At 35.7% G+C, this 22,546-nt stretch overlaps 1 protein-coding gene across 2 annotated transcripts in view; it reads right to left on the bottom strand.

Annotated features, from left to right (window-relative positions):
- LOC126828342 (ubiquitin carboxyl-terminal hydrolase 4) overlaps positions 1 to 22,546 on the bottom strand; it is an 89,873-nt gene that overhangs the window by 47,362 nt on the left and 19,965 nt on the right. For both annotated transcript variants that reach the window (XM_050558044.1, XM_050558045.2), the window contains exons 5-9: positions 21,950 to 22,151; positions 10,221 to 10,274; positions 7,602 to 7,755; positions 2,404 to 2,577; positions 685 to 843 (exon numbers count right to left, since the gene is read on the bottom strand). In XM_050558044.1, coding sequence (XP_050414001.1) covers positions 685 to 843; positions 2,404 to 2,577; positions 7,602 to 7,755; positions 10,221 to 10,274; positions 21,950 to 22,151 — 743 coding nt within the window. The remainder of the gene's footprint in view (positions 1 to 684; positions 844 to 2,403; positions 2,578 to 7,601; positions 7,756 to 10,220; positions 10,275 to 21,949; positions 22,152 to 22,546) is intronic.

The following is a 22,546-nucleotide window of genomic DNA, read 5'->3' as shown; positions in this document are numbered from 1 at the left end:
TGCAAATCTGGCAGTCACATGTTCGATCCCAAGAAAGTTCATCATGATTTTCCAGCATGGTTCCTATTTGTCAGAGGTGTAGGTTAGAGAGCCTGGCAAGGGACAACGTATAGTCGTTCACATGGGATGGTAAACCAAAGTCCCATGTACACAGTCGTGTATATTAAAGAACCCTTGACAGATGGAATTTGATATAAGAGTAGGCTTATGTCTGTCTTCATTAACCCAGTTGGTGCAGAACAGTAGCACGTTATTTCAATTCATTTCTTTCCACTGATTGTCATTTAACATTTTTCAGGATTGTGTACATGATAGCCTATTCCAGACTTTAAAACACAACACAAAACATGTAATAGAGCAATCTCCGCAAATCATGAGACTTGTTTTAATTGCTGAGACACTACCTGAAAAATATTATTTTTGGGGGCCTAAGTTATACACATTTTTCATTACTGGAACACTTGTTTTGGTAGTGTAAGATTTAATGGAAACATAATTTTGGTAGTGTAAGATTAAATGGAAAAGTAATTTTGGTAGAAAAGTAATTTTGGTATTGTAAGATTTAATGGAAACGTATAATTTGGGTAGTGTAAGATTTAATGGAAAAGTAATTTTGGTAGTGTAAGATTTAATGGAAATGTTATTTTAGTAGTGTCAGAATTAATAAAGTTTGTATAAACATACCTCATCAGGTCTATCATTAGCATCAGTTAATTCAACATAAGGTTTAGATTTAATACGATTTAAATCTTCATGTAAACCATCAAGCAAAAATGCCATCAATTCCTGGGAATCTTGTTGCTGATAACCAGAAAACTGTGGTGCAAATCTGCCTACAGATAACTGAAATATATAATCGCAAGTTACTAATCATACCATCATTTATCTATTATATAATGTATTGTTGCACAACCATCAGGTTTCATTAACAAGCTGATTGTAAGTAGCCCAGGTATGCTTCATATTTTAACATGGATAAACAGAAAAAAAAATCTTTTACCATATTTACAAGCCTCAAACAAAGATAGGTTGCCAGGCAACGAAACATACGGCCACATAAGCTAAGTCGTTAGAGCAGTCCAACGACTTTTCATATAATCAAGGGCCATCAATCAGGAAGTTACTATCCGATATATCGAAAGGAACCAAGGCTTTTGAGTTATAAAGATATATTTCAAGTTTCATCAAAATTCTGGCTTCTAGAGGGTCCACAACCTTGATATACCATATATTTACACTATTTGCGTAAGAGGGGCGACCATTTCTGGCAGTTTTTATCAGATTTTCACGAAATTTGAATTCAGCCATCATTAGATTGTAAGGGTGATATATTCAAACGGTGTTCTAAATCGGATAAAAATTGTTACCTCTAGAGGAACCACAAGCTAAAAACATGATTTTTCAGACAATCAAGGGCCATAATTCAGGAAGTTACGATCCGATATGCTCGAACATCAAAGTAACCAAGATCTTTAGGTTATAAACATAATTTATATATCAAGTTTCATCAAAATCAGATAAAAATTGTGGCCTCTAGACGGTCCACAACCTTGATATACCATATTTGTTTAGGTCTGATTTTCAATGTGATATATTCCAACGTTTTTGTTTTTTTTAAATCGGATAATTTCGTAAAATTAGGGGCCATAATTCAGGAAGTTGTGATCCGATATGGGCAAATATTGAAAGGAACCAAGATCTTTGAGTTATTACCATGCATTTCAAGTTTCATGAAAAACTGATGAAAATTGTGACCTCCAGAGTATCCACAGGCTACAAACATGATTTTTTGTACAATTAGGGGACATAATCCATGAAGTTATGCATGTCGGATCTTTGCTCAACTCCGACCAAAATGTTCGGTCCATTTGATCTAACTCCGGCTTTTTTCCTTCGCTCATGTCTGATCGGCAGTATGTTCAGAATTTGAACCGATGATCTAAAACGCAGTTAGGTATTCCATGCACAGAGCACCAAAATAATTTCCCCTATCATTTTGACTCAAATCAGTCTGTCTATATGACGCAACGAAATAATAGAATTTTTCCGGAAAATTCGAAACTCGCTGTCTGCGACACTTTACGGGAAAATTTAGGACATTTTTCAAAGATAGCGACAAAACGGAAGTTATCTACTCACACACGCAAACAAAAGCTTGAAATGTGCCCTTGAACCAATTATTATCCGGCTCTTGCAGTTTATTTTTAATCGGGCTAAGTTTGAATTTCGGTCTTTGGCTAACTCGGATCTTCGCCTAACTCGGATAAAATTGGCCAGTCCAATTAGATACGACTTATGTGAAGTTTACTGTAATTCATATAAATTTTATACAGATCAGATATAACTTTTCTTGTTCCAGCATTCAACGTAAAACAAAATATCAAATGATCAATAAAAATTTACCTTGAAAGCTCTAGGTAGTGTATACATGTATTTACCACTCCAAATAGTTTGTATAAGTTCAGCATATGACTCAGCTATTTCACCTCTCATACCTAATGGATTCTCTGGATTTAATTCTTCTTTCCATTTATTACTCAAAAAATATTCTGACAACATTGGTACATTACTCATACACTGAAAAATAATAAACAAATCTATATAAAACAAGTCAACAGTGAGACAGGCTGATGTCCCACACCTCAATCCCAAAATAAATGAAAGACATATTATACATTTACCTTTTTGCAAATCAACGAGCAATCAAACTTAGCCTAAGCTGAAAATGCTCATGAAACTATACACCAAACTCTCATTATGTTCCAAAGCATCTGCCAATGAAATTGCTTATCTCTGCTTAGCATTATGCTCTTGACCAATCAAAATTCTTATCACGATCTATCCACTGCATAAAATGCTCATTTTCAAAATTGGTTATTGATCTAATGAAACTATACACTAAGTTTCACCACTGAACACTTTCACTAAATTTGAATCTCAAAAGCCTCGTCCAATCAAATTGATTATCAATCTACTTAGCCTAAATAGAAAATGCTCATGACAAAACTTACTCGGTTAGACGGGTCACAACCCCCAGATCCGTGGCCATTTCTCGGGAAAAAGGGTTTGACGACGGTTTCTGATAGAATTTAGAAGGGACCCTAGTGAAGATATTTGTAGTTTGCTACCTCTGAAAAACACAGGCTAACTCCAGGAGAGCCGAAAATTGAAGATGGCGTCCAAAAAAGGTCTTAAATGGACCTTGACAAACATTGTGGGCGTAATGACCCTTGTAATATAACATTTTACAGGTTTTATTGGTCACCGGACCCATTTTGGACAGTTTCCGATTCATCTCGCAAATGGATGCTCCAATATGGCCACCAAAATCCAAAACGACGACAGAAATTGGCTCGATAAGTGTTCCTTCAATACCGATAGCAACATACATGTGTGATTCCGTCATTTCAGAGGTTGTGGGGGACGAGAAACACGAATATGCCTTTTCCAAGCTGAGTGATAGAACTAATTTGAAAGTAGATAGCACACGAAAATTAAGCATTTTCAGGACTACAGACCTACACCTATAACAACCATAAATTGTTCCAGATATCCATGAATCTTATCCTTCATACAGGTATATTACAGCTATCATAATACATTATAAGTAAACGCACTATATTATAATAATGTATTCCGCAGTATGACTCGTTAATCTCAGAAAACATGCGTCAGAACTCAAGGGTCTTGAGTATTTTGAGTAATCTATGGGACTTGCACACTCAGATTGAGAAATAATATTATTTTGGGACTAAGAAGTTGTTTAAACACTTAGACACAGGGCATCGGGTGAGTATCATATACTTTCCCGCCATCCCCAAGAGGCCAGTGTGGATTCTGGAGTAATGCAACATAATGTAGGATTGATAGTTAGCTCTTTTGACCTTTTGCCTTAAACTATCACGATCTTGTGGTATGGCTGGACAATAATTTCAATAAATCAATATATCGCAATATGTAAATTTTATTGACAATATTTTTTTTACCATTAAAAATACCGCAATAATCCAATATATCGTTTGACTCTAGATCATCGCCATTCCTACAATATTCTCTCATACAAATTCATACTTCATAAATCCTAACTCGACGGAGCTGTATTAAGGCATAAGTGTTTTGTTTAACTAGAGCTGGACAATAACTTTTATAAATCAATATATCAGATTTTTCGTACAATCAGGGCCATAATCCAGGAAATTGCAGTCCGATATGCGTGAATATCGAAAGGAACCAAGATCTTTGGGTTATAAACATACATTTCAAGTTTCATCTAAATTGGATGAAAATTGTGACCTCTAGAGGGTATACAAGATAAAAATGTGATTTTTCGTACAATTGGGGGCCATGAAGTTTTGATCCGATACATGCCAATATCGAAAGGAACCAAGATCTTTTGGAGATACACCTATATTTCAAGTTTCGCTAAAATCGGTTAAGAATTGTGACCTGTAGAGCTTGATCAAACAAACTGTGGACGGACGTCCGGATGGACAAGGGCAACAATATATGTACACATGAAAATGTGGGAGTAAAAAAATGTCGAACATATTATTATTCAAGATACATTATCGGAGATTTTAATAGAGAGTTTGCCATTCTTGATATAACAGTTCAGAAGTAGACGATGAAAGAAGAATATATTGAAAATTTCAGTCAAATTACTTTATTCTGAACAAAGTTATCATCGTTGTAATATTTGACTAGAAATGGTAGTCAAATATATCTTCACCCTTGGCGATCGTTTGATTGACGTTTGAGTAACGTTTTCAATGGCTTGAGACAGGGTTGCAGTTCAATTCGTATCACATTTATTTTTACTACAAATTAAAAATAAGACTTTATTATATAGATAAGAAGCGAAAGTTTGAAAGGACTGGACCAAATCAATGAGGCATAATTATAGCCGACTTCTTGTTAGCCTGCGTGTACTCTTGTACTGTAACGTGACTACGTGACTCCCAAAGCAGACAAATAGGAAACACTACAGTGATCCAATGGGGCTGCAATTCAACTGGGGTGATGTTAGCTGCGATGTTTATCAATTTTTCTGTAAACGCAAGTGACAAAAGAGCGTATAATACCAACATCCAAACTCTCATTTTAACCACAACTGAACATAATATCAAGGCCATATATACTATTCAAAAAAAGTAGGGGATATTTGATTTTGGGGGCATAATACTAAAATATGCAAATGACTACGAAAAAAGTCACTATAGAACCTAACAGAAGAAACATTTCCAGTTACATGTGACGCCCAAACGCACCAATAGCTACCGCATGGAATGCAGGTGATGCTTGGGATCATCATGGGGGTCCAACCCACGATTTGCACGACTCTGACTTTGAATGTTACAGTCATTGTGGCATTGAATTCCAGGGTGGAAACATCAGTTTAATTGTTTTAGTGACCAGAAAACAAATTTTGATATGCGTCGGCTTACCCAAAATGAAAGGTTACGTGCCCTTGGCATGCTACAGATCGGCACAACACAGGCGGTTGTGGCGCGGACGATGAATGTTTCTCAGTCTGTCATAAGCAGGCTATGGTCCAGATACCGTGATACACAATCTGTACAGGACAGACCACGCTCAGGTCGACCAAGGGCAACAACTCAAGCCCAGGATCGATTTATCCGTACCTTGGCCTTGAGAAATCGTGTCATCACAGCAAATCAGATCAGCGCTCGTCTTCAAACAGACACTGGTGTGAGAGTGAGTGGCCAGACGATTCGGAATTGACTGCATAGGGGTCACCTTCGCGCCCGACGTCCTCGCGTGATCCCTTGTTTGAGAGATCATGACATTCAGGCAAGACGTCGTTGGTGTAGGGATCGTCAACACTGGGATAATCGACGCTGGAGCAATGTGATGTTTTCAGATGAGTCAAGGTTCACTGTTGATTTTTTGGACAGACGTAGGAGGGTGTGGCGTCGTCGAAACGAGCGCTTCCAAGACGTTAACGTCATCAGACATGATCGATTTGGGGGTGGTTCTGTTATGGTGTGGGGAGGCATCACTGTTGCTGGAAGAACGGCTTAACATGTTGTTGCAGGGCGTGTTACAGGCCAGTACTACCGGGACAACATCTTGGCAGTCCATGTTGTGCCGTTCGCACGACGTCATGGCCGCCGTTTCATCTTCCAGGATGACAACGCAAGATGTCACAGGGCCAGGATCGTTACAGGTTACCTCCAACAACAAAACATCACCACATTACCTTGGCCAGCACTGAGTCCCGACCTCTCCCCCATCGAGCATGTCTGGGACATGCTTGGACAGAGGTTACGTCAACGTCAACAACGTCCTGCCAATGTCCAAGAACTTGCTGCTGCGTTGCAACAGGAATGGGACAATCTGCACCAAAATGACAGCCGTCTCATTAGGAGTATGCCACGTCGAATCAATGCTTGTTTGGCAAACAGAGGAGGATTTACCCGTTACTGACTTGGTTGTGATGCTGTGGTAACTTTGCTGTTTGACCCCGGGTATCATTTTACCCTTATAATGGTCAGTCTGTGCCTTACTTAGTCTAACGATCATTTGGAATAAATCAATGAATGTGAACTTCATTTCATTTTGTCATTTGTTTCTTCGTCAGTTTCATTAGGTGACTTTAATAACACTTAAAAATCAAATATCCCCTACTTTTTTTGAATAGTATATATCAAACTTTCAATCAAATTGACTGACATGCGGCATCGCTCAACAGCGGCCTCGCTTTGTACACTCTATCATTTAGCCTCGATCTAACTGATGACGTCAATGTAACGGTTAATAATCTCCGCATGGAGCGCCATTTTTGATTTAATCAATCAGTGAAATCCTATTTAAATCCAAGCTGTAGCCGAGCCATCCGTGGGTCTACAGAGTTGGTTTTGGGCTTGTTTAAATAAAGATCTAATTTATAATTTCTATAACATCTGAAGCCTAAATTAAGACTTGCAATAATCAGATTTAGCTCTTGCATAATGTATGTTTAATGAAGTAATGTATTGGTATAGGCATATTTCTGTTTAGAAGAAGACAGAAGACAAAATGACAGTGATCGGGTTGTTTGAAAAATGTGTTTATTCCTGTTTTAATTTTGAAATAGCTGTGAAATGTTGGTCATTAATGAAAAAGCCCTAGAACAATTACAGCCATACATGTACTTCACTTCAAATAAACGATCAGATCGTGTTTTTAACACCGAGGCAGTGTCACTCAATATTTATTTGATATTCACTCTGTAGAAAACACGGTGATATCGTGTCCTGTCAAACCATCGCGATGTGCGTACTGTAGAGTGGCCACCATTTTCATGCGTGACCTAGAGTTCGAAACAAATTTTTTTGCGTGGCCCAGTCTGACCCATGGCCCACCTAACAATTTTTATGTGTGGCCTTGGTTTTTTGGGGTAATTGGTGTTGTTTTTTCTGCATTTAGTGATTTTGGGGTATTTTCCGGATTTGATCAGTAATTACAACCCCAAATTTTTTTTCAGTATTTTTCGGATTTTATCGGTATGTAGTACAGTCAAAAACAAATGCATTTACAGTTTCTGTATTCAGTTTGTAGTCTATTAGATTTCAACACAAAAGTACAAATGCTACAAATACCTGCAGAGCCGAATTCATAAAGCATGTATTGCCTAGATTTGACAAACCACATACACCTGGTGTAGCTACTCCACGACCTGCTTCATATGAATAACCACTATTATAACTACTAGTACTACCTTGTGATACACCACCTTCATAATTACTATAAGACCTGTAAAATACAAAATAAATTTTATCAACACACTTATATTTATAGTTCTTATAGTTTTAAAGCTTGTGACAATACAAGAGCATCTTAAAAGAACCACTATATAGAGATGATCGATAATTGGTTTCAACATCGGTAATTGGCCGATAAGTGGCCTATCGGTAGAAATTGGTCACATTATTTGTTTTAATCCTTATTCACACATTGTTTCAGAGTCCCAGTTCTCACAATGTTTTTTTAAGAATACCATTTTTGCGCATGTGCAAACAAACATAAACATACAACAGTCCACCCGACAAAACTACTGACTGGAATATGGAATAAGCCCATTACATAATGATCAAAATGATAGAATTAGAGAACACAAAAGAACGTCGCAGAGGTCTCTCTTCGATCCCATTTCAATGCGTGCTAATATCGAACGTCATCATGCAGTGTACTTATTCCTGTAAATATACAAGCTGGTTGTTCACAGGGTGTAGATCCAGTAAGTTGCCTTTGTGAAAATAGGCCACATGGCAAATAAAGATGATCTAAACAATTAGCACATTTACCTGTAATTTTGATAACCCTGTAATACTTAAAGATACATTATGGGAGATTAGATAAAAAGTTGTCAGTTCTCACTATAATAGTTAACAAGCCAACAGTGAGGCCTATGTCCTCCGGCCTCCGCCAAAATCCCAAAATAAATAGATGACACATTAATCGCACATTTATTTTTTTCAAAAGTATCAAGCAATCAAACTGATTATAAACTATACACTAAGTTTCATCACTCTCTATCAGATAGAATCAAAGTTATCTTGTCCCAAAGCATTGACCAATGAAATTGCTTAACTCAGCTTAGCTTTAGCTCGAAACGTTAATCATTGAATTCAATCAAGACATTCACTTAATGAACATCTACATAGATGTTTAAACATTCTACCTCAATAAAAAGCAGAGTTGTTATGTTCCAAAGTCTTGACCAATCAAATTGCTTATCAATCCTTAGCCTAAGCAGAAAATTCTCACCATCAAACTTAGTCAAGGTAATGATATAATGAATCTATACTCGGAGCTTCATCACTCTCACTTAATCATCAAACTCCATCAAGGCATTCACCTAATGAACACCTACACCAAGTTTGAACATTCTACCTCAACTAGAAGGAGAGTTGTTGTGTTTCGAAGTCTTGACTAATCAGATTGCTTATCGCTCTGCTTACCCTAAGCAGAAAATGCTTATTATGGAACTTAGTCAAGGTATTGATGTGATAAAACCATACACCAAGTGTCATCACTCTCACTTAATAAGAACTAAAGTTATCGTGTCCCAGAGCATCAACCAATCAAATTGCTTATCTCTGCTTACACTAAGCAGAAAATGCCCATCTTCGAACTCCATCAAGGCATTCACCTAATGAACACCTACACCAAGTTTAAACACTGAGCAGAAAATGCTCATCTTCGAACTCCATCAAAGCAATGACCTAATAAACACCTACAGCAAGTTTGAACATTCTAGCTCAATTAGAAAGAGAGTTATTGTGTCCCAAAAAGTGACAGAAAAACAGACAAACACATTTTAATAGTCCCCTGCTTTCTTCGAAAGGCGGACGACAATGAATAATTAAATGTACGTGGTCTAAAGTCAATTTACTGAACATCAAGTAAAATTTAGTCCACCTGTCGCTTTCAACAGGTAGTTTTACTTGCTACCTGCCAGTCGAAAAAAATCGCCTGTCGGCGACAAGTAGCAGGCGAACACTTCGAGCCATGCAAAATGTGGGTGCAAAACAATATGGCTGGCACCCTGGCTTATCGGTTTTTTTCAATTTTTGCATGGTACTCCCGTGGACTCATCCTTGAACAGTTTTTAAATTTGTGACCTCTAGAGGATCCACACGTTAACTCTGCGATTTTTTCGTACAATCAGGACCATAATCCATGAAGTTACGGTCCGTTATGCACGAATTTCCAAAGGACCCAAGATCTTTGGGATATAAACACAGGATATATAAACACATGTTTCAGGGAGCGGCCATTTTGTCTGTCAGTTTCGGTCAGATTTTCACAAAATTCAAATTTCATTATGAATATGATGTAACAGTGTTATGTGCGAACATTTATTTTTAAATCAGATAAAATTTGACCTCTAGAGGGACCAGACGCTAAAAATGCGTCTTTTTGTTCATTAAGTGGCATAATCTAGGAAGTCACGGTCTGATATGTGTGAATATCCACTGGAACAAGATTGTTGAGTTATAAGAAACATATATTTCAAGTTGCATCAAAATCAGATAAAAATTGTGACCGCTCATGTGTCTACAAGTACAAGGCCATAATCCAAGAAGTTATGATCCGATACATGCCATTATCAACAGGAACTGAGATCTTTGCGGGATAAACATATATTTCAAGTTTCATCAAATTCGGAAAGGCGGGGGACAAAAAGAGTTAAAGACTAGAAAAGATAAAATTACCTGGTGGATGTTTTTTCGTAACTACTTGTACTAGATGTATTATAACTGCTAGTACTGAAAAACATCAAAATATACTCATACACACTGTTCTTAATTGGCTGTTTTTTTGTTGGCTTTAATCTAGCCCATTGGTAAAACAATGAACCGGCCACTATGGTATCATGAATTAATCATAAATAAATCTACTTTCAGCAAAATTACAACACGTTAATTATTACTTGTTAATTAAGAGGTCAATCGACTTGCTTGTTGTCTACAACAACAGTCATACTGTATTAGCTTAATAGCGTTGAGAGAATACCTTCGTGTTCGAAACGTCACCCAAATAAATAAGTATGTGTATAGTTTATTGCTCTATCCAGTTACTAAATGCCTCTCAAAGATTATAACAGTCATACAGTACTTAGCAAATTTTTCTGACCAAACTTGCGCGAACATCACAGAAGAAACACAAAGAAATCGCCAAGATTTCACGGTAAATTTTTTGCTTAGTTCCGCCGGGATTCGATTGAAAACACTGTATTTCCCATGGAAAACACTGTGTATCATCAGGCTTTCTCGCAAGGAATTCGCTAGCTTTTCATCGACCCCCGACTTTTATACAGTGGAAGCATTACAAAATGTTCACATTTAGCGATGACCCAAAACTAGTCACGCTAGGAAATAGCTAACACTGTAAAAATGGTATCGCTTATAACGGGGGTTTTACCGCTAGAAAGTTTACATATAGTTTATTTTCAAAACATCGTTCGATAATAGATAAAGATAGGTTGCCAGGCCACAACAGCAAAATGGTCCGAGCGGTCGACAGGGGTTTCGCATATTTATTCCTTTGTAGGTAATTGGGGGCCTTTACAAGGCAGTTCCATACAGATCAGATTATAATTTTTGACGTTTGAGGGTTCACAAGGTTCTACAATCTGAAACAAGGGTCTCAACTCAGGAAGTAATCTACCGAAATTGTTCAAATTTGACAGGCTTTTTCGTTTTACTAATTTAAATAATGCTTATAAATTTCATACAGATCAGATGATCACTTTTGTTATTCAAATGTTCACAAGGTTCACAACCGCCATAACTCTAGAAATTATTGACGGAAATTGCTGAAATTCAATAGATCTATGTTTCACAATTTTAAATGATGCATATCAATTTCAATTATATCATTTTTATGTGGGTGTATAAAAATTACAAAAATGGTTTAGTTAGTTCTATAGATTAGTTTAATGGTAACCGGTTTAGCTTCTCAGCGAGGCGTTTACCAATGGACGACCCGTTCATTTATCTACTGCGTTTACTTATTAGACGAGCCTTTTAATTTCCATGAGATACATGTATAAATCAACACACGGTTCATTTATCTACGGTGTTTAACTATTAGATGAACCTTTTAATTTCCTGTGAGGCGTTTATCCGATCTGTTTAGGTTCATTTTGATTACAATTATTTACAAATAAAACAGGTGAATATAAAAAAAAATGCACACCCATAGATGCTCACCTTACCGTGGTCGTAGTATTGTTATCCATTAAAGAAAGGTTACCAGGCAACGAAACATACGCCCACAGGTAATTGGGGGGCCTTTACAAGACAGTTCTATACAGATCAGATTATAAATTTTGTCGTTTGAGGGTTTACAAGGTTCAACAAACTGAAACAAGGGTCTCAACTCTGGAATTAATCTACAGAAATTGTTGAAATTTGACAGGCTTTATCGTTTTACTAATTTAAATAATGCATATAAATTTCATACAGATCACATGATCACTTTTGTCATTCAAACGTTCACAAGGTTCACTATCGTCATAAATCTAGAAATCGGATGATGACTTTCATCAATCAAGGTTTAACAAAATGAAACAAGGGCCATAACTCTAGAAGTAATTATTGTAAATTGCTGAAGTTCAATAGGCTTCTTTGTTTCACTAATTTAAATCATGCATATAAATTTCGCAAAGATCGGGTGATAACTCTTGGCGTTAACAGCGTTCACAAGGTTCAATAAAGTGAAACAAGGGCCATAACTCCAGATGTAGTAAACAGAAATTGCTGAAATTCAATAGGCTTCTTCGTTTCACTAATTTAAATAATGCATCGGATGATAACTTTTGGAGGGCCATCTTCTTCGTTTCACTAATTTAAATCATGCATATAAATTTCACAAAGGTCGGATGTTAACTTTTGGCATTAGAGAGTTCACAAGGTTCAACAAAGTGAAACAAGGGTCATAACTCTAGACGTAATAAACGGAAATTATTGAAATTAAATAGGCTTCTTCATCTCACTACTGTAAACATATATCAATTTTAAAACAATTGGATAACAAGCCAACCACGCAATGTACATGTGACAGGGCGATAACCTCGTGAGACTTTCACGCCGGTTCAAAAAAATCACAATCTGTCAATCTCTATAGACAAGCTGTTGCCTATTTTCAGACAGGGCTTGCAAAATGGGTTCAAACAGTATCAACAGTAAATATGCTTCAATGATTACTACCTTGATATTACGTAACAACATGATTGATCGAATGCTGTTGTTTTATTACTTCCCACCTGCATTATTTGTGATTGTTTTTAGTGTACACACATACATACAATTTGCTTTTGTTATTAAATTATCATAGCTAAATATTTGTTCTGTTTTATTTATATTTATTTATTTGTTTCAAATGATATTGCATTTTAAATCAAAGGTACACTTATCACGACTATATTACACAGTTTCGATATTTAGGCTGCGTTCAAAATGTTTTGTATTTATGTTGACCTTAAAAATATCTTTGTTTCGCCTAACGCGACCGACTAACTAAAACCACCCCCCCCCGACTTAAATTATTTTATTGCACTTTTTCGCGATCTTTTTATTTCATTTTGTGTGTCAACCTGAAATATATCACTAGAGTTATTTCCCTTTACTATGGCTATGGTTTGATTCATTATTGAAACTGGTTGATCAAGACAAAAGCATCATAGGTGTCGCTTCTCAGCAAAATGGTTGCAGACGAAAGTACGTCCATTCCCACGAAATGATTCTGCCTCTGTGTCTGTGGGGTGTCGTTTTAAACATGACGACGATATTTTCAATATCAGTTTTTGAGAAAAATGAAGGCACAACCCGCACGATCTTTAAAAACGTGTTGAATGAGTTTCACACTTCAAGTTCGTGGTAAATTGTGTGCGAATCGTGCATCACGAAAAATCTTGATTTCATTGATTTGTTTGCCAAAAACAGAAGACGAATGTTTCCACCCGGAAAATTATCAGGCTGTCAAATTAGCTTTGTAATGGTGATATATTCACACAATTTTTTTTTTAAATCAGATAAAAATTGCAACCTCTACAGGGACCACAAGCTTAAAACATGATTTTTTTTGTTCAATCAAAGGCTATAATTCAGGAAATTAAGATCTGATATGCGCGAATATTGACAGAAACCAATATCTTTGGGTTATAAACATATATTTCAAATTTCATCAAAATCAGATGAAAATCGTGACCTCCAGAGGGTCCACAACCCTGATACACAATATTTTGACATTATTTGCGAACGAGGGGCGCAGGGCTGCCGATAACCAGTAACGCAGCGCAATTTGCGAAGCATATTTTGTCCGTTGCTAATCAAAATTTAAAATCTAACGTTTTTGATTCCCAGTAACTGCGAATCATTACCGAATCATTAATATGCCTGTTATTTTGGATATTGACACGAAGATTTATCCACATTTCTCAACACTTTCAACGTGTATAAAATATCAAATAAATTTTATAAGCAAAACTCAATTCTCCGTGTGACATTTTCTTCTCGAACTACCCAGACTCAATTCATTATAATATATAATACAGGGACATAACTCTATGAATTGGGACTATTAAATCGAAACTAGGGAATCAAGTAGTACCATTCATGTTGCAAGACATGACAATTTCGAGTAATTATATCAGTATTCAATTTGAAAAAAATAAATTCAGTGTATACCCCAAGTATTGTCAATAAAATATAAAAAATAAATATGTGTAAACGTATCGTAAAATAAGAAATCAAAGTTAGAATTCCCGTAAAATATTATTGTTAATATCGCGTGCGTCTAGTTAATCAAGATAATTCATAAAAAACTGCGTGCGTCCGATTGAAAAAAAATAGTAACACATGATAAAAAGCAGACAAAATTGTTTTCTAAAGAAGAAATAAGTTCGGAAGCCACTGCCAAAAATTGGCTTCAGACATAACCAAAAGTCTACATTCAGAAATGTTCACAGCTATCTGTAGCAGTGCTAAAATTCTAAAAAATCTGAAGAATGAAATCTAATCATTTGTTATAAATTAAAGTAATCTTGTTATTTACTATATTTAGTTGTTTTATGTTGAAACTGAAAAACTGCTAATCAATTTTTAAATTTGCTAATCAAATTTGGCAAAATTGGACTTTTTGATTAGCAGTGCTGCTAATCATCTGTGAAAAATTATCGACAGCTCTGGAGTTGCGGCCATTTTGTCCGTCAGTTTCGGTCCGATTTTTACGAAATTCGAACTCAACCATCCTTAGGGTGTAACGGTTATATATTCAAACATTTTTTTAAATCGGATAAAAATTGTGGACTCTATGAGGTCCACAAGCTAATAAAAACCAGCGATTTTTCATACAATCAGGGCCCATAATTCAGGAAGTTATGGTCTATGCGAATATCAAAAGGAACCGAGATCTGTGGGTTATAAACATGCATTTCAAGTTTCATCAAAACCCTGATACGCAATATTTGGACACTATTTGGTATGAGGGGCAGCCATTTTGTCTGTTAGTTTTTGTCCGATTTATACGAAATTCGAACTCAACCATCCTTATGGTGTAACGGTGATATATTTACACGGTTTTGTAAATCGGATAAAGACAGGTTGCCAGGCAATGAAACATACGCCCACAGCAGCTAAATTGTCCGGGCAGTCAACAAGTGTTGTCGCATATTTTTTTTACTTTTTTTGGTAATGAAACATTTATAATACTATACACTAAAATCTGATTAAGAGTAACAACTCATGAAGTAATTATCAATCTGAAGTCAATTGGATGATAACTTTAGCCTCTAGAGTCATAACTTTGGCAGTAATTATCGGAAATAGTTGAAAATCAATAGAATTCTTTGTCTCATGACCTCAAACACTGTGTATAAATTTAAAGTCAATCAGATATTAACTTTAGCCTCAAGAGCATCCACAAGATTTTTTGAAGTGATTAAGGGCAGTAATTATTGGAAATTGCCGAAAATCAATATGCTTCTTCGTCTTATGACCGTAAACACTGCGTATAAATTTAAAGTCAATCGGATATCAACTTTGGTCTCTAGAGCGTCCACAAGATTTTTTGAGGTGATCAAGGGCCATAACTCTGGCAGTAATAATCAGAAATCGCTGAAAATCAATAGGCTTCTTCGTCTCATGAAGTTAAACACTGTGTATAAATTTAAAGTCAATCAAATATTAACTTTGACCTCTAGAGTGTCCACAAGATTATTTGAAGTGATCAAGAGCCATAACTTTGGCAGTAATTATTGGAAATCGCTGAAAATCAATAGGCTGCTTCGTCTCATGACCTTAAACACTGTGTATAAATTTAAAGTCAATCGAATATTAACTTTAGCTGCTAGAGCATCCACAAGATTTTTCAAAGTGATCAAGGGCCATAACTCTGGCAGTAATTATCGGAAATCGCTGAAAATCAATAGGCTTCTTCGTCTCAGGACCTTAAACACTGTGTATAAATTTAAAGTCAATTGGATATTAACTTTAGCATCTAGAGCGTCCACAAGCAATTGTGGACGTCGGACCGCCGGCCGGCCGGGGGCGACGACAATATACGACCACATTTCAATGTGGGCGTAAAATATGACCTCTATGGGGTCCACAAGGTAAAATCAGGGGCCATAATTCAGGAAGTTATGGTCCGATATGAGCAAATATCGAAAGGAACCGAGATCTGTGGGTTATAAACATAAATTTCAAGTTTAAACCAAATCGGATCAAAATTGTGACCTCTACAGTGTTCACAAGCTAAAAACGTGATTTTTCGTACAATGAGGGTCCATAATCCATGAAGTTACAGCTCGGATACATGCCAATATCGAAAGGGACCAAGATCTTAGGGTGATAAACCTATATTTTGAGTGTTCACAAACAATTGTGGACGGACGGACGGACAGGGGCAACGACAATGTACGTCCACATGAAAATGTGGGCGTATAATAATGTATGGTAAAGAATTGCTCTTGAATCAAGACATAAGATTTATTTGAAGTTGCGAACTGTAAAGCTATTTTGTTTATCAATCTTATAAACAGAACTCGCAACTTGATTCAAACAACATTTCAAGTGAGACATATGCTGGTACTTACTGTAAATATAAAATGAAATGAACGCCACACAAGGCACTTGATTTATTTTAGAAAACAAATTGTATTTCGATCGAAGGGCCTGTTCTACATGAAGCCCAAATCAATGGACCATCAGGGTAACTTTAAAACTGCCTTGATTCTTATCATCTACCCAGTTCTCTATCAAGCGTAAATGTGGTGATGCTGACACACCCATATCAGCTGTTTCTACTTGCCGTCAGAAAAACTTGTGTAGAGTCCGCGTCCAACAGGAATATGAAAACAATGGATCGAGGAATCCGATACGGAAGTGTTCTTCACTAGATAAATATTAAAGTAGATAAACAAAAGAGACTCTAACACTGTTTTCATAGTCAGATATTATTGTAAGAATTAAGAATTGCCATGTGGTCCCACCTGGCAGCCCATTTGCTAATCTGATTAAAACACAGATCCTACTACGCTTCGTTTTTTATAGTTCAAAATTTCGTTTTACTTGTCTTTACCACACTAGGATCTAGAAGAGTTGTTATCATTGACGTGTTCTGGATGGTGTGAGGTATTAGCCAATGAAACAGTCTGTTACGGCGAGTTTTAGACGTGTTTTGCACGGAACTGTGGGTAATCCACTAGTAACATCGATGTCTGACATCCTGGGTCAAAAGCCGCTCATACGAACTCTGACGCGACCTACATGTATCGCTACAACCGGTCAGATCTTCATGTAGTGTAGGCCATCGAAAGTATAAAAAAACAAAACGAAATATAGATCTGTATTTTAATCAGATTGCCCATTTGCCATTACAAAATATTTTAAGTACGAAAATATTTCGCACTCATACGCAAAATAAAACCATACAAATCAATGCCTATCATTAGCAAGCAATAAACACCATTAACTTATTTTTGGTAGTCTCATTTTAAGAATCCACATAGAATTTCGTATCTGAAATGACACTTTCGGTGATCTCTCTGCAGCACGGAAATCATAGCTGACCATATCATATTATAAGGCACTGCTTACTATGAAACAAGTAAAATGGTTTCACATTATGTGTAACACGTCACGTAAGATCAATATATGACAATATATGAGTAGCTTTGTTGATCACCCTGTATCAGCTGTTCAAATTACTTAATCCGTTAAAATCACACAATCCATTCAGTATGTCGTTTATGCTTTGATGTTTTAAATTTATTTAATTTCTGTCATTGATATTTTCTAATATTGATTTTAAACTGATAACATAAGCTCAGTCTTTTGACAAATACAGTTTTCCAATTTCCAAACCAGATTAATACGTTAAATCGTTTCTTAAATATGGCAACGTCACCCCTACAATATCCCAATTAATAACCCCGTTTTGTTTCCAATAATTATCACAGACACAAATATTAATTTTCATTGTTTTACATTATACATCATCACCAGTGATGGGATTTCCAAATTTTTCTTGTCGGACATTTTACCGAAAATAAGGGGGCATAACTCTTATCATTATTTAAGCAGACGGATTCATACCACAATTAAAAATCAAATCTCAACAAAATATTCAAACACGGAACGTAATAAAAATAGGTGAACCTTGCTATTTTTCATATCTAATTCCAGTACAGAATTCAAATTTATGTCAGTAAACATTCCTACAAAATAACTAATTTTCATAATACATTGAATGAAAGCTTGCCAATCCTGCTTTAGCATCAAATTCACAATAGTAGGCCTAATACTAATATTCCTGCAAAATTACGTGTCTTCGTTTATACGGCAGCAAATGAATACAGAATTTCCTAAAATGTCAACAAAATATTCAAATCCGTGCATAATAAAAATAGGAACACTTCGCTATTTTTCATACTTAGTTCCCGTATGGTGTTCAAATTTATGCCAGTAATATTCCTATAAAATTACGTGTTTTCATAATACGATAGAATGAAAGCTTGCCGAACCGTACCTACTTGTAAAACAGCATAGCTTCATTCTGCATATGGTGTACGTGACTCATAGCTTCATCGTAAGCAATTTTCACTCAGCAATCGGGATCGCGGGAAAGTGTCACTGTTGATGAGAATTTCTTTATGGAATCTTAAAAGACGTAAAAGATATCGCAGATAAAATTACTGTCTTACGATATGTGACATGTTTATACATGCTGTCGGTTGGTACATGCTGTGATTAAAATTTCCGACAAGTCAATGTAGAAACCACAAGGTAAACACGTAGATTAAAATTATAATCACTCTTATTGGATTGATGAATAGTCCGACACAGGGGAAGCAATTTTAGGATTCATGTACACAATTGGCAGCTTATTTTTTGTTGAAGCCAATCACATGCAATTTACTTGGTGTTCTGCATTAACTATGTTAATTCATTTGTGATTTAAAGAAGATATATTACCTGGATGTGATTTACCGATTCTCGATTGTATAATTACCCGGGATGTGATTTATTGATGTATATGTCAATGTTGGAATTACTATTTTTAATGGATAATGGATAAAAATACTACTACCACTGTAAGGTGAGCATCTATGGGTGTGGATTGTTTTTTATATTCACTTTTTTTATTTGTACTTCATATGTAAATAATTGTAATCAAAATGAACCTAAACAGATCGTATAAACGCCTCGCGGGAAATTAAAAGGTTCATCTAATAGTTAAACACCGTAGGTAAATGAACCGTGTGTTGATTTATACACGTATCTCGGGAAATTAAAAGGCTCGTCTAATAAGTAAACGTGGTAGATAAGTGAACAGGTCTTCCATTTATAAACGCCTCTCGGAGAAACTAAACCGGTTACCATTAAACTAAGCCATAATACTAACTAAACCATTTTTGTAATTAAAAAACGACTGTTAATGAACAAACCGGTTACCATTAAACTAAGCCATAATACTAACTAAACCATTTTTGTAATTAAAAAACGACTGTTAATGAACAATGTTTTGAAAGTAAACTAAACTTTCTAGCACTAAAACAACCGTTTTAACCGATACCATTCTTACAGCGTAAGGTTTCATTTATAAACGCCTCTCGGAGAAACTAAACTGGTTACCATTAAACTAAGCCATAGTACTAACTAAACCATTTTTGTAATTCTCAAACGACTTATCAATTAAAGTAAACTATATGCATACTTTCTAGTGCTAAAACCCCCGTTTTAAACGATACCATTCCTACAGTGCAAGGTTTCGTAGTTTATCGGTAGTGTATGACTTTCACAAAGTATTTCACTCTTTTCCTATGTTAAGGGGGCAACTTAAAACAATTCCACCAAACGAATGTTTGAATATATTATAATCAGTAATAGATTTACATGAACACATGTTTCGACGAAACTAAGGAAATCTTTATCCGTTTATATCCAAGGAGTAATGCACCTCAAGTATAAAACTCGTTTCCTCAACGAATGAATACATATCAAATAAGTCCCCTAATTTGTTGAATATATATTACACATGGCATGGTAATTCTGCATGCCTTGATGACCTTGAAACTGTTCATTGCCTTGAACGGGACTTATTTAATTCCTAGAGTCAAACTGAAATACAATATAATCGTTACACCTTTAGAAAATAAATTTGCAAAGAACTATATGTAAGAAAATCAATTGGCTGTTACAGATTTGGCGGGTCTCGAGGCATACCTGTAACCGGGATTTAAAGATACATTTTAAGTTTCATCAAAATCAGACAAAAATTATGGCAATCAAGGGCCATAATTCAGGAAGTTACGATCCCATATGCACCAAGATCTGTGGGTTATAAACATGAATTTCAAGTTTTATCAAAATCGGACCAAAATTGTGACCTCTAGCACTAATTTCTTTCACATTCGTTTAATATCCAATCTTTGTTTAAAAATTTGTAAAAACTGTTTAAAATCACTATTAATCGTTTAATTTGTACTTCTGTCCAATTTAAAGCTGACCATTCAATTTTGATCATGAGTGTCCAATTTACAAGTGTTTAATTTCTTGATCAATGTTAAAATATAAACAACCCAATTAATTTCTGATGTATAATGATTCATTTTTGAACAGTGGTCAGGAAATTAAATACTTATCAAAATTAATCAGTCAGCTTTAAACTAAACACAAGTACAAATTAGATGATTTTTGGTGATTTTAAACAATTTGTACAAATTCTTAAACAAAGATTTGATATTAAACGAATGTGAAAGAAATTAGTGCTAGATACACAAGATTAAGTGATACCTGGGTTACAGTGTCACGTAATAACCTACAAATGTCGGCACTAATTTCGATTGAGTACAAGCCCAGCTTGTGAGCCTATCAGATTCCTTGATCGTCGCGAATACCAAGTCTCGCGCTTAAAAGCTAAAATGTCTACCTGTGACCAGAGCTGTGACAATCGAGTTGCAAAGTTCAAGGTTCATTCAATGTCAAGGTTTCCGCGGAGGTCGCGATGTCACAACCTCTGATTGAACGCTACTGCTCGCGTGTCTGTAGATGACATAGCTATAAGTTCGGGAATTGTGAAGTAAACAAGCAACGGCCATCAGGAACATGCTAATGACCATGAAGTTATGGTCCACTACATGCCAATATTGAAAGGAACTGTGATCTGCCTATATTTCAAGTTTCGTTAAAATTGAATAAAAATTGTGATTTGTAGAGTTGTGGATGGACTTTGAGACAGATGGACAGGGGCGACGGTATAATACGTCCACATGGAAATGTGGGAGTAAAAACATGATTTTTCGTACAATCAGGGGCCACAATTCAGGAAGTTATGATCCGATATGTGTGAATATCAAAAGGAACCAAGATCTTTGTGTTATAAACATATATTTCAAGTTTCATCAAAATTAGATAAAAATTGTGGCCCCTGGAGCGTCCGCAACCTTGATATACCATATATTTACACTATTTGCGTATGAGGGGCGTTTTTTTTTTTTTAAATCAGATAATTGTGACCTCAAGAGGGACAACAAGCTAAAAATGCGATTTTTTGTACAATCAGGGGCCATAATTCAGGAAGTTACGATCCGATATGCTCAAATATTGAAAGGAACCAAGATCTTTGGGCTATAAACATGCATTTCAAGTTTCATCAAAATCAGATGAAATTTTTTATCTCTGGAGTGTCCAAGCTAAAAATGTGATTTTTCGTACAATCAGGGGCTATAATCCATGAAGTTATGGTCCAATACATGTCAATATGGAAAGAAACCAAGATCTTTGGAAGATAGACCAATATTTCATGTTTTGTCAAAATCGCATAAAAATTGACCCGACGGACAAGGGTGACGACATAATACGTCCACATGAAAATGTGGGCGTATAAAAAAAGTAACATATCTTGATTCAAAGTAAAATTCCAAGATAAAATTTACCTTTTAGCTTGTCTTGGCCATGTACCATCATCATTTTTTTCTTCTATTACAATCACCTGACCTGGGTATAAACCAGAATCTTGTAGTGAGTTCTCCATTTTACTCAAATGTTCATAAGTATTACTCATATAACGATTCCACAACCTAACCTCTTTATCTTCCTTTATACTAAACACTTCTCTCATTTTCTTCTCTAATTGTGCTACAAATATATATATATATAATAACTCTTAATTTTTAATTATCTATAAACATGCCTGGTTGATACCTTGTATCATCAAACACAAAGTGGAATGAATGTAACAAAATATTCTCAAGTGTGGGATTTGCTTTTAATTTAAATAGTATGATTTGAGAATTGGATTAATTAAACATACATTATGCAAGAGCGAAATCTGCCTATTGCAGGTCTTTCTTTAGCCTGAAATGTTATCTAAATCATTAATTAACTTATCCAAACCATAATCAACTATCAATGTCATCGCTAGCCTGCGATATTTACTGGATTATGATCCGATTTGCTGCTCGACTTTCGTTCATGATTTAATCATGAAATGGATAATCGCAGCTGTGTTTTTTATCGTACCAACTTTAGTA

Source organism: Patella vulgata, chromosome 7, assembly GCF_932274485.2.
Source record: "Patella vulgata chromosome 7, xgPatVulg1.2, whole genome shotgun sequence".
Taxonomy (NCBI): Eukaryota; Metazoa; Mollusca; class Gastropoda; family Patellidae; genus Patella; species Patella vulgata.
The sequence above is the reverse complement of the archived record's forward strand: the minus strand, read 5'-3'. Positions and strand labels throughout refer to the sequence as shown.